General features: G+C 38.1%; 1 protein-coding gene and 1 long non-coding RNA gene across 2 annotated transcripts; both read right to left on the bottom strand.

Annotated features, from left to right (window-relative positions):
- Positions 1-896: 896 nt before the first annotated feature.
- On the bottom strand, positions 897-2590 carry LOC113468761. Its single transcript, XR_003392399.1, has 2 exons — positions 2410-2590; positions 897-999 (listed from the first exon to the last, which is right to left on the bottom strand). It is a non-coding gene; the product is annotated as an uncharacterized LOC113468761 (long non-coding RNA).
- Positions 2591-4366: 1776 nt separating this feature from the next.
- On the bottom strand, positions 4367-14390 carry LOC103512430 (GATA zinc finger domain-containing protein 8-like). Its single transcript, XM_026825904.1, has 2 exons — positions 14288-14390; positions 4367-4713 (listed from the first exon to the last, which is right to left on the bottom strand). The coding sequence occupies exons 1-2, from the start codon at positions 14388-14390 to the stop codon at positions 4367-4369; spliced, it is 450 nt and encodes a 149-aa protein (XP_026681705.1).
- Between the last annotated feature and the right edge of the window lie 1856 nt (positions 14391-16246).

Genomic DNA, 16246 nt, shown 5'->3' with positions numbered 1-16246 from the left:
TTGTCAAAGGGAGACCAGTTTTTGGGAGAAAATTTTCTTTTTTGGCAGCGGGTGTTTATCTTCAAGGAGGTAACCGGGAAACTGTGAACTGCTATGGTCTTATCGTCCGAAATCGAAGAGAGAAGGAAGACAGGGATAGGAGAAAGCTACCGTTCCGAGAACGAACATTATTCCATCAGGATAAAATCCGCCCCGGGCGGGAATCGAACCGCGCCTAGCGCTTACAAGGCAGCGACCGCACTACCACTGAAGCTAAACCTAGGGCTGGCCTCCTACCCATTCTTGATTGCTCTCGAATCCTACAATCTTGCCTACTCTCCCATCCTACCATCTTACTCTCAAATCCCTGAAACAATTCAAACCACAATCTAAGGAGCGTTCCTTGTTTATAAAGTCCCTGACATTTTTCAAGGAGTGTGCCTTAAAAAGGAAGGCAATGCATTGCCACCATCTGAGTTTTAAACTCGGTTAGCGTTTAAATCTTGAATTAAGCAATCCCATTGGTTACTTTCATACATTTTAGCCAATCAGAGCGCCTGGTTACAGGGTGGTATAGAGATTTAAGACCATTTTTACACTGCGGGAGTAAAGGGAGTTTTCAATCTCATTCTGGCAGTGTAAACAGGGTATATTCTAGTATATGTAATATGTACCTCGACCTGGAAATAGTCACCCGTTCAGAAACAAACCACGCCCTACAGGGTGGTATAGAGATTTAAGACCATTTTTACACTGCGGGAGTAAAGGGAGTTTTCAATCTCATTCTGGCAGTGTAAACAGGGTACATTTTATTCTATAGGTACATATATAGTATACCTCGACCTGGAAACAGTCACCCGTTCAAAAACAAACCACGCCCACCGTTGTCGGGCACAGACAACAACCCAATAGTCAGTTGCCCAGAAGAAGCCTAAAAACTAGGCGAAACTCGAGTCGGTGAATAAAACACAAGTACCTATCTAATAATAATAATATAAAAGGTAAGAATAATGTTGGTACCTACTTAACAATAGTAAATCATCTGTATTGGACTCAGGAAAAATGTTCCAGATTCCATACAAGATCTTTATCAGTTTCAAAGAGATACTGAAAGAATAGAAGAAATGCCAGAAGCCACATGATTAGAAGAGCAATTAGCATTACAAATAGAAGAAATTTAATGAGTATGGCTATGAAACATCGCTAGGAAACAAGAAAGAAGAAGCATATGAAGAAGAAGACCGAAATGATGATGAAGAAAAAAAAGATGCAGCAGAAAAAGATGAAGAAGAGGCCGAAGAAGAAGACCAAGATATGATAATAATGAAGAACAAGAAGATGGCGAAGAACAAAAAGAAGAAGAAGCAGCAGCAGGAAAAAACGACAAAGTAGATACAGGAAAAGAAGAAACAAGACGAACAAGCAGTAAAAGAAGAAGAAAAGGGGAAAAATGTACAAACAAATTATGCTTTCTAGGAAAAAAAGATCAAACAAGTTATCCCAGAGAGAGATCTATGCTTTCTAGAAATCAAAGAACAAGTTAAACAAATTACTTATGCTTTCTAGAAAAAAGATCAAGAACAAGTTATCCCAGAGAGAGATCTAAAAGAAACACCTGTCCTGTGTACCTGTCTCAGTGAAACATCTGCCACATAGCACGAGCTACTTCATCATGAGCTTAAGGTTTCACCGACAAGCTGCACTTTTATGCGGGCAGCTCTGAGTTGCACCGATTTTATAGAAACCGTCCCGGCACGGAACGGCGGTCCCGGTAAGAAATCGAAGAAGTAAATTGAAAATAAACAAACAGGGGTGTATTCGAATTGCGCCGATTTTATAAGAAAAAGTGTTAAAAATCTAGTTGGGTTAGGGTTAGACTGCGTGCGAAAAGAACATTCGCAATTGAGCAGCTTCCTGTGAGTCATAGGGTTAGGTAGCATACAAAAAGAATTTTGAGTGAGCCCTTTTGGGAGTTACAAGGGTAATATGTACAGACCTATGTGGGAACCGAAATTTCCGCCACTGCCAGGATTCGAACCCGGCACCTTAGCCCCTCGCGGTGCAGTCTGATACTGTCCAGCTGCACTCAAGAAACCAGAAGTAGCACTTGGGATTTACTTCTTTAAGTAGCACTAGAAGTAACGTACACAGTCAGGTCGGTATAGGCACTGCGAGTGCAGTTATATGAGGAATTCTAACATTTCCAACTAACAAGTTGCATTTCTCGTCCACAAATCCTATCTTGTCGTCTTTTACACTAGGCTACTTGCTACATTCACATCTAAGATTAGTCGATTGCGGGTTCTTGCAGTTGAGTCTAGTATCCGATAGAGTTCATCTGTATTGGACTCAGGAAAAATGTTCCAGATTCCATACAAGATCTTTATCAGTTTCAAAGAGATACTGAAAGAATAGAAGAAATGTTGGTACCTACTTAACAATAGTAAATAAGAGAAATTCAAACTATCGACTTTTCTTTTTGGTATATTTTTGCAGTACATAAACCATAGCCTGGCACATACTTATAATAAGTAAATCAGGCTATGGGGTAACTTCAAAAAAAATTTTCCATCTATCCAAACAGCATAGGTGTCATCAAAGATATTTTTTTTTCTTCTTCTTCTTTTCTCCAATTTATTGTACCTATGACATAAATAAAAATAAATGAAGTATTTATGGAAATATTACCTTACCTACATATTATGTAGGTAAAAGTTCTTACAAGGAGGTACCCACATTGTTGGATTTAACCCCAGCACCCGGTTGACTGTGAACAGCCCTGATGTGAGGATATCACACAACGGACAAGCGGAAATGTTTGCTTGGAAATCCAATATTTTAATACTCTCTTCCTTCCTCCTCTTCCCTCCTTTCCACTCTACCTTCCTCTCCATTCCGCCTTTCTTTGAATTCGCCTCTTCTTTTCTTTCCTTTCCAATCTTCCCTCCTTTCTTCTCATTTTCATTCAAGAATAAAAGGACGTAAGAACAGTCAAAAGGATCTCATTTCGCACAAAACCTGTCAAGTTTTAGATTCAATTTCCTGACAGCCCTCGTGTTGGCGAGGAGCGGTGGAGACTTTGTCACTCCTCTGGGAGATTTAAGGTGAAATTTGAGGAGCTCTACAATTTTCTTAGCAGCGCATGTTTTCCTATTCCCAAGATTTGAAGATATCTCTTGGTAGATCGAAATATTACTTATTATTCTTGATTGTTTTGGACGGATCTTTTAAGTCAGCCACTCACTATCAGGTAGACCTGACAGGTGGACCTGATCAGGTGTACCTGTCAGGTCTACCTGATAGTGAGTGGATGGCCTTAGAAAATAAGTTGTCTCAGCTCACCTCAGGAAAGATTGGTCCTATTTTTCTTGGTGTTCCGATCACTTAGTAAAAAAGCTCATTTTAGTGTTTAGTTTAAAAGTATGTATATGTAGAAGTGTCCTCAACGGAGCATTGACCATAGTACCAACCTTCGCAGAAGATCAAGAAATTAAGCTGTGCATTTTTTCTGTGATGGTCTCGGCGAGAGTAAATGGTCCATGATCAATGGTCGCCGTTGTGGCGGCGAACTTACGGAATATTATCTCGTGAATTTCTATGATACTGAACTCGGAACCTACCGAAAATCGCGCAAAAGTTATCTTACCTGATTGTCGAGATGAGGCGGAAGCCACCCCCTTTTTAAAAAAAAAAAAAAAAAAAAAAAAAATCGGAGGGAAACATAGTTGCATATTATGGACCACATGTGAGGTTTTCACGATTCAATTCAATTCAATTTTTATTGTATAGTTTTGTCATAGTTTATGACAAAGTTTTGTCATAGTTTATGACGATAGCATAGTTTTGTCAATGCCTTCGAGTGCAAAAGGTTAAGGGAAGATATTACACTTCACCCGTTTAGGTTCCCTTTAGTTCGTCTAAAAGTGGTCCCCATTTTTACCAAACCGAACCCAGCTATACATATTTATTTATTTTTTTATTTTATTTCATAACCATATTTTACAATGTAGGAAATTAGGGGGTAGGTATAAACTTAAACTTATGAAAGTAAAATGTATAAAACAATAATAATACAATAATGCATAATAATGTAAATACATAAACATGAGTAATACCTTTATGCTTATATCGGTTGTTAAATCCATACTAAGGATCACAGGAATTTGTGATATAGAAACAAAAAAAAAAAAAAAAATCGGAGGGAAATAGGTATAGTTGCATATTATGGACCACATGTGAGGTTTTTAGCATAGTTTTGTCAATGCCTTCGAGTGCAAAAGGTTGGGAAGATGTTACACTTCACCCTTTTAGGTTCCCTTTAGTTCGTCTAAAAGTGGTCCCCATTTTTACCAAATCGAACCCAATTTGTGATATAAATACCTATATCTCAGTAGCCATAGCAAATTAGTACTAATACTACTGATACTAATGCAACGTTGCCAGCTTCACTCACCTCAGAATCTTTCTCCCAATTGCCGGCCGCCGGCCCTCCGGCAACACTGTTATTTACATGACTATTATTTACATTACTATTACTATTGCTAGGAAACATAATATTGCTATTTGAAGGCACTAGAATGTGGAGACTCCCGCCACCGGACGTGTGATTGTTGTTGGCGTTGTTGTTGTTATTGTTGGCGTTGTTGTTATTGTTGTTGTTGTTGTGGGCGGGGACGTCAGGATGGCTCAGATCGACGCTGACCGCGTCGTTGTTTGTACACTTGCGCGTCGCATCTGAGAACAGAACAAGTCGGACGATTTTTGGAAAAACTAAAAATCAACAGATAATAAACTAGTTTTGTGCTTTTACTACGTATGTGAAGAAATTTGAATCAAGCAAAACCGTTCTCAAAAGATACAAGGGCATCAAGATTCGGTGCACATGAAGAGAACATTTTGCCATAAAGAATTATATGATTGTTCATTTCATTTTCCACTTCTTCACATGCTTCTTTCTTCTCCTACTTTTCGTCCTCTTTTTCTTCTTCACTTACTTCCTCTTTATTCTTGTTCTTCTTCTTCTTTTACTCCTTCTTATCCTTCTTCTCTTTCTTCTTTTTCTTCTTCTCTATAAAATCCGCCCCGGGCGGGAATCGAACCCGCGGCCTAGCGCTTACAAGGCAGACGCGCTACCAACTAAGCTAACTAGGCTGGCCTAGCTAAGGTCTTGACAACCTATTAAATTGTTAAATATTCTTCAATACTGTAACTTGTAACATCCTTTTCACTAGGATAAAAGAAAGGGACGTTTCATTTTCCTTCGGGCAGTAGAAACAGAAGACAAGGTAATGTCTGAGTATGCTATTTTTCCTTCCCCTTTGATACGATACATCCTTTTCTTTGCTTCCTAGCTTCCTTTGTCCTTGCTCTTCTTTATTTTTTTTTTTTTTTTTTTAATTTGCATTATTGCCAAATGACAACCTTGAAAAATCAAAACAGTAGGTACCAACCTAAAAGGCTTTGAAAAATCTTGAACTTTTTGTATGTGGTTTAAAATTGGGGGGTGGGATAACAGTTCTACCCGCAACTTACAATCAGACCGCCTGAGCAGAAAAATCTTCTGACCCAGGTATCTCAGACGGTCTGTCAATTGCTCTTCTTCTGTGTTCAGTCAACAAGTAGTTTTCGTGATACTTCGTAAAAGAACAGGGTCACTTTTGAAGCAAAATTTTACGGTATATTCAGAATATTGTGAATATATTTACGGAAAATTTAGAATGTTGTGAATATTGTCATGAACACCGTTCACGTTTGTAATGCATCTTTGAATTTCACCCTGTCATACGAGAACTGAAAGAAATCCTTTGCTAAGAGTCGATCCTTTCAGCGATTCGCTTTTAGTTGAAAGTTTACTGATGTTTTCATGTAAGTCCATCCTTCTATAATGTAATAGGGTGTTGCCATTATACTTTGTCAATTACCTGTATTGTATGCACTTTAAAATAAATAAATTCAAATTCAAAGCGTAACCAAACACGAGCGTCCCTATCAAGATTTACGAACATTATTATTAAGTGGATTAAAATATTAATATAAAAACCTTCCTATTTAACGCTATTTAAACCAAATGGGATAATAACAAGATCAGAGAGAGGTTTTGTGTTTGGACAGGCTAAATGTTTACATCATGCAACTGTCACGATTTAGCTCTAGTCAAATAATACAGGGTGTTTCTGGTAGACAAAACTACGGCTACCTTGTAAGCGCTAGGCCGCGGGTTCTATTTATCCTGAACGGATAAGATTCGTTTCCGGAACGGCTCCAAGAATGGGGTTTTCTACTAACGACTGAAGAAAGCATGAAAAGGCAACGACATTTGTCTACTTGGACAAGGCATTGCCTTTAGAAGTTTAATGTGCCGCCAATCTTTGCGTTGCTTTGGTAGGTTGTAGAACACAACGTATAGGTACAGTAAAAACAAATCTCTCTGTCAAATTTTATCACTTTTACCTTCTTATTACACAATACTTATCACTTTTATATCCCTTACACTCATTACGTAATATTTACTGTCAGCATAATGCGTTATCAACAGAGCCAAGGTGGTAATGACTTGTAATTATATCAACCTACACCTACAAGTTATCAGCCTTGCAAAAGCAATCGACTAAGCTAAGCTTGATCTGGGTATTTCCACACAATGTCTGTATTATCTATTGATATGAGTTTTATTTCAACACATACCTTGATAATGAGATTAATGAGTTTTCAATCTATTGTATGGAGTTAACTTTTTTGTCTAGTGTGGGTGGAATGTGTATTAATCTAAGACTACGATTGAATTGAATTGTTCTGTCAATTCGTAGTAGGTATGTCAGTGTGAATATAATGTGGAACTGTGTATGTATCTATTTGATTATAACTTGAAAATTTTACTAGTTGGAAATACTCTATGTTGATAAGAGCTGAAGACCTTTGTAACACTAAGAGAGCCTTTGGTTAAAGAACCGATCACATTTCTTCGTTTCCTGCAGGATAAGGAAGTAAAAGCATCTAATTCGGAAAAGCAGTTCTCCTTAAATGTCAAACAAATCATACCAAAATTTGAGAATTATATCACAGTAAAAAGAGATTATAGTTCTTCATTCCATATTCAAAGTACTCAGAGATACTGGATTTTGTGCAATTCGTCGGATACTGTATACTATGGCTTCACTTTTCATAGATCACCCAGTGTCTTGTTTTGAAGTTTGACATTTGAGCTAGATAAGGTATCGCTCACACCACTATTATGATCTCACACCAGCACTTTGGCACGAGGCACGAGCTGTAAACTCTCACAACTACATATACTTGAACAGTGAATAAACCAATAAACTTTGGATAAGTTTGGTCTTTTCCTAAGAGGTTGGATAGAGGGAACTATTGTAACTGCTAAGGTCTTGTCGTCCTGAAAGCGAGGAGAGAAGGAATACAGGGTAGGAAAAAGCCAGCGGTTCCGAGAACTAGCGAAGTAAGTTCTGATAGGGATCCTTAGTGGTCCTTTTAACACCCTTTTAAAACCCTGTGAAGTTGTAAGTACATAATAGTTATTTTTAGAAAATTATATCACTTACCTAAATGACATTTGTCTGAATAAAGCCACGAGCAAGCCTGAACTTAGAGTCAAGAACAAATCATTCAATAATGAGATCTTATTGACTTTGGCATTAGTGTCTCTATTCTACAAGAATGACTTGCAAAAGAAAGAAAGGATTTGACTCGAGTAGGTCTCTGATCCTGATCCCAAGACCCAGAGTCCTTCATCTCAATTCATACAGCATAGATCTCAATGCACACGCTCTAGTTCAATTGATTATAAGATCTCAAGTGAGAAACATAGAGCCTATGTAATAGCAGACAGAACCTATATGTAACAATACAATTGCGTTTATGGCGTAATGACATGCTGATTTTCTGAATATAGCTTTGAACGATCTTCATCTGCTTTGTAATATGCTCAATATACTCATCGGGATCACTTCAGAAATAGTAAAAGCTCTTGAGGAAAAACATGGTGTAATTTACCTTTAGTTGAGATCTTCAGGATGGGGGCTTACCAAGTTCTCACAGGACTATCACAGGATTCTCAGGATTATGATTATTCAAGGATTAATCTAGATTCTAGACCTAATATGTCCTTAGCTTGATCTAGAAATGAACATGGTAAGCCCCGGCAAAAAGTCAACTTTCTCTTTTAGGCCATTTTCATCAAAGGCCATTTAATTTAATCAGGCTATTTCCATCAAAGATGAGTTGAGCACTTTGAAAATTAATTAAGTGACAGTTCTTTAATCACGGTGGGTACCAGAACTACCTACCATGTTGACGTCTGGTTTTGTTAATTTATTCGGCACAATCAGGTTTCCGTCAGTAAATCAACTTGGCACTGTTTAATTTTTGACTGCTTGTCCATCACAGTGATTCGCACAAATGGAACTCGTTTCCCTCTCGATCTGTTCACGTATCAAGAACTCCAAGAGTTGAAATCTCGAGGATATAATTTCAAAGTCTGCTGATTTCAATGACGACCACTGGACCACCTATGGTTAACAATTCGGAATGTCCATTGAGGACGATTTGTTACGCGGGCTTTGATATTAGTGACCAAACAATACCCGATAGCCTAGAAGTGAGGAGCTGTCTAAACTACGGCAAATTCGCTGACGGAAGAGGAAACCCATGATGATTTAGCCAGCAGCCTTTGAAGGTCCTGGCTGATCCAGAATTCTAGATATAAGTTTGCACTTAGCTGCTGTCATGTAGAATTTACATATTAACTGCTAGGCTTGTACTTTACTAGACCTTATCATCTAAAGCAATTTGTGTGAATAAGGGTTCTCAAGCCCACGCCCTTTGGTCCATTATTCGAGACTACTGGAATTTTGTATCATAAAAATATATTAATTTAGGTGCCATTTAACCATAGGATTTCATATATGGCGCGTCTAAAGCCATGGTTTGTCCAGCTCTGGCCTAGAAGCTTCGCGATGTGAAAATTACAACATAATGAACGTCAGTCTGCTGGGTATGTGGTCGATTTCTCACCGAACTTGTCATTGACTTTGCAGAACCTACTGAGCAGGCAAATTCCTACTGGACAATGTGGCAAATTCCTTCCAACTCCTAGCCTAGGAGGACACCTTGAGAAACCGAGCAGCCCCGAGGGCACCCGAAGACAATGGAGAGAAAACAGAACGTTGCTTTTGGTCAGGTTGATTTGACCAGGGAGATAATTTGATATCTTATCTCTCGTCGAATCTCAATGACAGAATTCCGAGAACAAAAGTACGGGGCGGAATGTATAACGAGTGTGAAAGTTCAGGCTGAATTGTGTCCGACTAAGGTTGTGATTGAAGAATGCGAGGTTGAAACTCGCTGAAATTTGAGATCCCCTGAATTGCGTGCTGTACTGGGGACTGAGATTTTCACAATCCCATGAGTATTAGGATTCATGTTGTATTCTTGAAGCTACATACATACACGTATGGTAGGTACAGAGTTTGTTGGCCGTCATGATCTTGAGTCATCATGAGAAAATTTGTCACATCATGGTCTAAGTGACCCCTGTGATTTGATGAGACTACTCCTGGCTCCTTCCACTTTCTCATATACATGGTTTTCCTTCTAATATCGAGGACCAGATAATTCTAGAGCTTGTTATGGTCTTCTGCTGACTATGTGTCCTTAAACAGGGGAGTAATGTGTCCAAGTTCTCAGTCAACTGAAGAGTGAAAATCAGTGCGAGATGAAATCCTGTAATAGAAGAAGTAGAAGGAAAAGTGAAAAAAAAAAAAAAAAAAAAAAATAATAGAAAAATAAATAAAACCACGGAGTTGTAAGCCATGCTAAATTTATAATGGCAACTGTTGGTGTTTAATATAGCAGAACTAGGTTCCAGATAAGAGTAGACCATTAATGAGATTAAACTAGAAGACGCAAGCATAGCAGTTGGTCGTTTTAAATATTTATTAGATGTGTTACCTTGATTGCACATTTTGCTATCCGGCTGAATGGGAAAGTGGCACAATTAGGACGACATTCAGGCATGTAAAATGGCCACAGTGATCTAAGAAGATCGTATAAATTGGCCATGGTAATGTGAAAAGGCATAATGAACCATCAGGATATCAGAAAGCATAAATTGCCTATCGCTATCGAGTATCGAGTCATGACTACTTAGCAAAGCTTAATAAATCTTTATCTTTCCCTTTTTCAGATCGTCCAAATAAGTACGTTATCAAAAGCTTTTAAAGTTTTTAAAACCAAAATAGACTAAAGCATTGCTGTCCAGGTAACCAGGTATCTATCAAATTCTTATCCAATAAATAATAAATTGTAAAAATAAAACACAACATTAGGCAAATACTGGTTTACATGCTATTTCCTGACTTGCTTTTAATTGTCTGTCAGCATCATCCATGTTGATGTTGCTCATCATTAGAGATAAACTTCTTGTTGTTTATTAATTCTTATCGTAAACGATGTTCAAAATGCACTTCGACATTTACACTTATAGGACTACTTAGTCAATAACAGATGAGGAAGACATCTTTTACGACCAAGATCTGAGTATCCTATATCACCTGTGTTTTCTCTCCCAAGATTTCAGATATCGCGATGTAAAAAGCTTTCAAAGTTTCTCTCATCACTGTGCTAGGTTGACCATCATAATTATTGTGCTTTGGTTATGCTAGACTTCTAGAGGTTGACCTCTCTCATCTTTCAGTCATTATAGGTTCAGATCTGGTGAATATCACCTCAATACGTCACTTGCGTATGACTGGACATCGCTTGGACACTTGTTTTAATCCTAAACCTAATATACAGAATCCTATTCTGAAGCAAAAAGATGAACGAAAAGGAAAAATTTCCATCCTCAGTCATTCTACCCAACTCATATGAAGTAGCTTTGACCGCACGCAGTAGGAGTTCCCTCGCTAATCTGAGTTTCAAGAGCCAATGTCAAGATGAATGGCAAATATGTGTACGACGTACCAGCATGTCCAAGAGAGGCAAAAACTGGTTGCTCTTTTGAATATTGAATTCAATATATTACGTAAAGTAGGCCACTGACCCGATCTCCAGTCAAGTGATCTTAGGCATGTGAATGAAACTTGAGTACCACGTCTATAAGGTCTCGATTGGATACTCCTGAGTTCCTGACTCCTGACTGCTCTTGAGAATTGTTTTCATCTCGTGTATATGTCCGTAGCGGGTGTCAAACCTTTGTAAATTTGTTAAATAGCTTTTTACTCTCCTTATCCTAGTTTTCATTCCATTATAAATTTATGTAATAGTTCTGTCAGATGCTGCGTCGTTCTGGCAAAGGAACCTTGGGAGGACTGATTGGTCAGTCTGAACCAAAAGCCAAGGTTCTAAGTATCTAAGTAGTACCTACTTTCAGGCATTCCCAAGAAACCAGGAACTTTCCAAGTATATCAAAAAAGGATGCAACTTCAGTAGGAAATTTAGCATGTCATCTTATCGATATCATTTCTTTGACCTTTTTATGAGTGTTATTTATAAAATTGTCTATCAGGAGAGAGGAGCCTGACCGTTTTCTTATCTAAACAGAATTCACGTCTAGAAAACATGCTACAAATCGGACGATAAAAATCATATAGGATTTACGTACTCTTGGAAATGTGGAAATCATTTTGTGTTACATATTACATATTAGTTTTATCGAAATAGAGCTGTGAACTTTGAACAAAGTAGTTACACAGACATAACATTATTTCTGACGAAAAGTCGTGTCATTTCGCACATGATATTCAGGGTCGTTCATAAAGCTGCTTGTGTCTCAAGTATCTCAACATCGCATCGTTTAGCTTTTTATCATTTGTAGATCAGCAAAATTGGAAATCGGTAAATCCGAATAATGGGGGGGGGGGGGGGGGCGATTGGGAATACCTATCTACAAAATGTCTTGCCGATCGACAAATATTGGCGTCGCGTCGTAGTGGGAAAGCCACACAATAAGTAGGGTAAAAAAAGCGAATCAGAAGGAAGTCTCTGAACATGGAAAAGCTCTGAAGTCAGAACTCACAAGTTCCACAACCCATAAGTAACCTCAACAGCGAAATTGATCTAGAATTCATCAGAGAGTTAATTAAAATTCACGCGAAGTAATTCAATCTTATTGTCACTCCGCGACATATGACACTTGTAAAACATGAGACCTAACCAGAAAACAATACAGTCATGAGACTTGCAATAGAATAGAGTTGTACAATGTATCGGTTTGTATAGACATGAGACTTGCAATGATGTAGAGTTGTACAATATAATATGTATCGGTTTGTATACGATAAAGTCGAGGAAACTTGATAGCAACATCATGATAACAATCGATGCATCCGTTGTATCACGTGAAATTCCCAACTTATCCAGATTGTAGAAATTTCAGCCTAATTGTTTTACAGAAACGAAAGCCAACATCGTCTGGGCGAAAACATTTTGAATTTCCTGATGAAATTTGATTTATACCGTCGGAAAAGGTCTGTCCGAAAACATCCTACACTTGATCACAAGCGTTCTTGAGGTAGTTATCCATGGTGACCCTTCTGCAAAATCTTCACTATGGACCCTTCTGCAAAATCCTTTTCCGTTTTGCTCAACCATTCCAACGAAGGGCTCCTCGAAAGAGACCTCAAGATCCAACTTTCTTCAACCATCCCAATGAAGGGCTCTTTGAAAGAGAGACCTCAACCTAAAGCCGACTTTCTCCAGATAAATAACGAGGGAAAGATTTTCCCTTTTCTCCGTGACAACTAACTACAACTCAAATAAGTCCGATCATTACTCATCTCACACACGGCAAATCATTTCTTCTCGAGATATGTGATGTTTGAAAGCTCAATAGCTCACCCAACACGCGAGAGAAATGGTTGGGTGCCTGGTAAACGATATAGGTACAGACTCTACAGAGTAACATTGCCTAGTCAATATTTTTGAAAAATGGGTACAAATCAGCAATATAGAGTACTCTAACTAAAAAGTTCGACGGAGGGAACAAGTTAGAAATCAGACAAGAATGGCGAAAATTGGCTAAATCTAAATCCTACTTGAGTTAAGAAAAACAACGAAAGAAGAAATTACCAATATCCCCAGCACGCGAGGTAACAGAAGAAAAACAATGAAGAATAAAACAGCCACAAGTAATACCAGAATTTTTGATTTCTACAGCCTCAAGGAAGTGAAAAAAAGTAAAGAGGTAATCGCCGGCAAATTTTGCCAGCCAAATAGAAACCCAGAAAACATGGCTCGTTTAGAAGACACGTATGTTAACAGCAGTGATGTCGATACATCTCATAAATCTTGGTTCAAAGCACCACCCACAGATTCACCTGTCATCGCATCTCATTACAGCAAAATCCTTACAGGTGTCCTATAGTCCTATCCTTAGTGTTATAGGTCCTTGTCTCTTCTGTTGCTTCCTCCGCGGTATTATGTTTCAATCTTATGAGAGTATCTAACCTCATTTTATGTTTCAGAAAATTACTTATATGTATTCGGTTTTGGGTTGAGAGGATTTTTTCGGCGATTTCTGAGGCCGAAAAATCAAGATTTTTGGGGCTGCGCACGGAGTGTGTCTTGTACTAGTTGTACGGGAGTTTCTTTCTGTGTTACTTTGTTTTTAACTTTCTTTCAATTTTATAAAAAATCTGAGAATTGAACCTAAGCACCATAAGTTCGATTTGTCTGGGCCGATTTGAAGAGTTGTACAGACTAGGTTATAATCCCCAAATCTACTTGAACTTTGGTTTAATCTCCTTGTTTTATCTTTAGCTCCGAATTTTTAGATATTTATATGAGAAGTGATGTTTTCGTGTCGGTTTTGTGGAACAATACTTCTATTCCATTTCAAACACATATGATGTTATGGTCAATAGATTACTTCTATTTCTTACAAAGCTTTTTCCGCATCACGACTTGGAAGTTTTTTTTGGTAGAAATCCGAGGTCCTTAACTGGTTTTTTTGTTTAATACTCTCAATTCTCTATCAAGTTTGTATATAGCTTAATGTTTGTTTGATCAACAACCTCCATGTTTGTTATCCGCTCTGATTTCTTTCGTAAACAAAACGTGTTGCCTCGGTCTCATCCACTTCTTGCCTCTTAGGTCAATCTGGGTGGTATTGTCATTTCGTGCAGAATTACAGATTCTTTCGTCTATTTCATGAACTTCACTCCACAGCCGAAGGTCTGATTGAGGCCATATTGTGGATCTTTCAAGACTAATTTTCGCCAAATCCTAATCCACTGACGTCAGCTTTTTCAAATTTACATCAACAAGTCTTTACCTCTCAAGTCTTAACCCTTACCGGCATGCAGGTCATTATTTTGACACCTCAAATCGAACACAGGTACTCCAGGTTGTGGGGCAGGGGGCAGACCAGGTACACTTTGGGCATACTTCTCCCACATTTTTATTTATTCGCCACCGTCTACATCCAGTCTAGACTTTGCAGTCTTGTTCGGATTTTAATGACTAAGCTTTTCGCTTGTTACAGTTTGTTGTCTTGGATTGGTAACTGCTTCTTCTCTTTCCTTTCCTTTTTATTGTTGTCGTAGAGTGCTCACTGCACAGAAGATTTAATTTCTCATCGTCTTTCTCTTGTGCATTGCTCACACATTTTTATTTATTCGCCACCGTCTACATCCAGTCTAGACTTTGCAGTCTTGTTCGGATTTTAATGACTAAGCTTTTCGCTTGTTATAGTTTGTTGTCTTGGATTGGTAACTATCTGATATTTGTACAGGCGATACTTCTTGATGAGACGGCGTTTACTCCGCCTGTATAAGTGAGCCACGTATCTGAAAATTAGACAAGATATTCAAAGGGTTAAAGATACAACATTACAAGGATACAAGGAGATAGTATCAGACTTTGGAAATCCTCGTCTTTGAAAATTTGAGCCGTATTTTTCTCTCCCAATTTCCTCTCTTCTGAAGCTCGCTTCAACTCTTTTGGCGTGATAGAGCTACCACATTGGATGCCACAGGACGCTGTAAATGGTTATCTGAAAGATGGGCATCTGAGTGAAATTTCACTATTTGTTTGATGAAAAAATTTCAAGAATTGAAGAGTCTGTCTCTCATTTATATTGAAAGATGTTTTCATACATGGAGTGCTTGTGGGCAAGCACTGAACGCCATAGAATATGCTTGAAAATTGACCTCAATGTTCAGTTTCCCGAAAAGAAACACACCTTTACTATTTTCAGTGTTGATAAATATGTGCCTAGGTACATAAATACTAAATAAATAAAGTGATATACCTCATGAAAGTAGCTAAGGTCTTGACAACCTCTTAAATTGTTAAATATTCTTCAATACTGTAACTTGTAACATCCTTTTCACTAGGATAAAAGAAAAGGACGTTTCATTTTCCTTCGGGCAGTAGAAAAACAGAAGACAAGGTAATGTCTGAGTATGCTATTTTCCCTTCGCCTTTGATACGATCCCCTTTTTTTTTTTTTTTTTTTTTTTTTTTTTTTAGGGGCTGGGTACCGTTGCTATATCAAGTTAATTAGGCGATTCAAGTATGGAATAATTCCATTTAAGGGAATGTAAAGGCCGTCAAGATCTCGAGATGGTTGTTGCATTTGGCAGATATAGTTGCACTAATAGACACCTATTGTTTCACTCGATTTGCACCAAATGTGTCGGTTCAGCAGCAAGTGAAATGTTAAACGGTCCCGTTTCTTCGACACTTATACACTTTGATTTGTTCGCAATCACACTGCCTCTCTTTGTCCTTGTCACTCGCAAGGTTTGGTCATTTAGTACAACGAACTTTACATGGAAAGTATATTAGAACGCAACCCTATGATTACTGATATAATGATACAGGTTCCATGCCCATGTGCTGTATTTATCTCCGAGCATTCATATTCACCTTACGTCTCCACTTGCTGTGTCAAATTTAATCGCGAACTTGTCACCTCACGATGATGTGTTTTGAATAAATTTCATATATGAATACATATTATGCCGGCTAATATATTCACGAGTGCTTGCAGTATATGCCAATCCTGAGAGACACAATAACACCCATATTTATGAACAAAATGCTGGCTCTTAAGTTCGTGCTAAGCATAGTCTCAAGGCATTTGATTGGTCAATTTTGACTTGAGAGTGATCTAAGAACGATCAATCTTGTTCATAAATACGAGTGTTAGTCTCCCTGAACTTGAGCCGGATTCTGGTTTAGATTGTTCTACAAGATCCCAGTTCTAACCTTTTCGAGCACCAAGTGTTTCGAAACGAAGATATACGGA

The sequence above is a fragment of the Diaphorina citri genome, unplaced genomic scaffold (assembly GCF_000475195.1).
Source record: "Diaphorina citri unplaced genomic scaffold, Diaci psyllid genome assembly version 1.1 scaffold836, whole genome shotgun sequence".
NCBI lineage: Eukaryota > Metazoa > Arthropoda > Insecta > Hemiptera > Psyllidae > Diaphorina > Diaphorina citri.
The sequence above is the reverse complement of the archived record's forward strand: the minus strand, read 5'-3'. Positions and strand labels throughout refer to the sequence as shown.

Excerpts from the sequence above, each read along its gene's own strand:
- LOC103512430 (XM_026825904.1), bottom strand. The coding sequence starts at position 14,390 with ATGTGGGAGAAGTATGCCCAAAGTGTACCTGGTCTGCCCCCTGCCCCA. Across the intron at positions 4,714-14,287 it reads AAATAATGACCTGCATGCCG|ATGCGACGCGCAAGTGTACA; the intron begins GTAAGGGTTAAG and ends TTCTGTTCTCAG.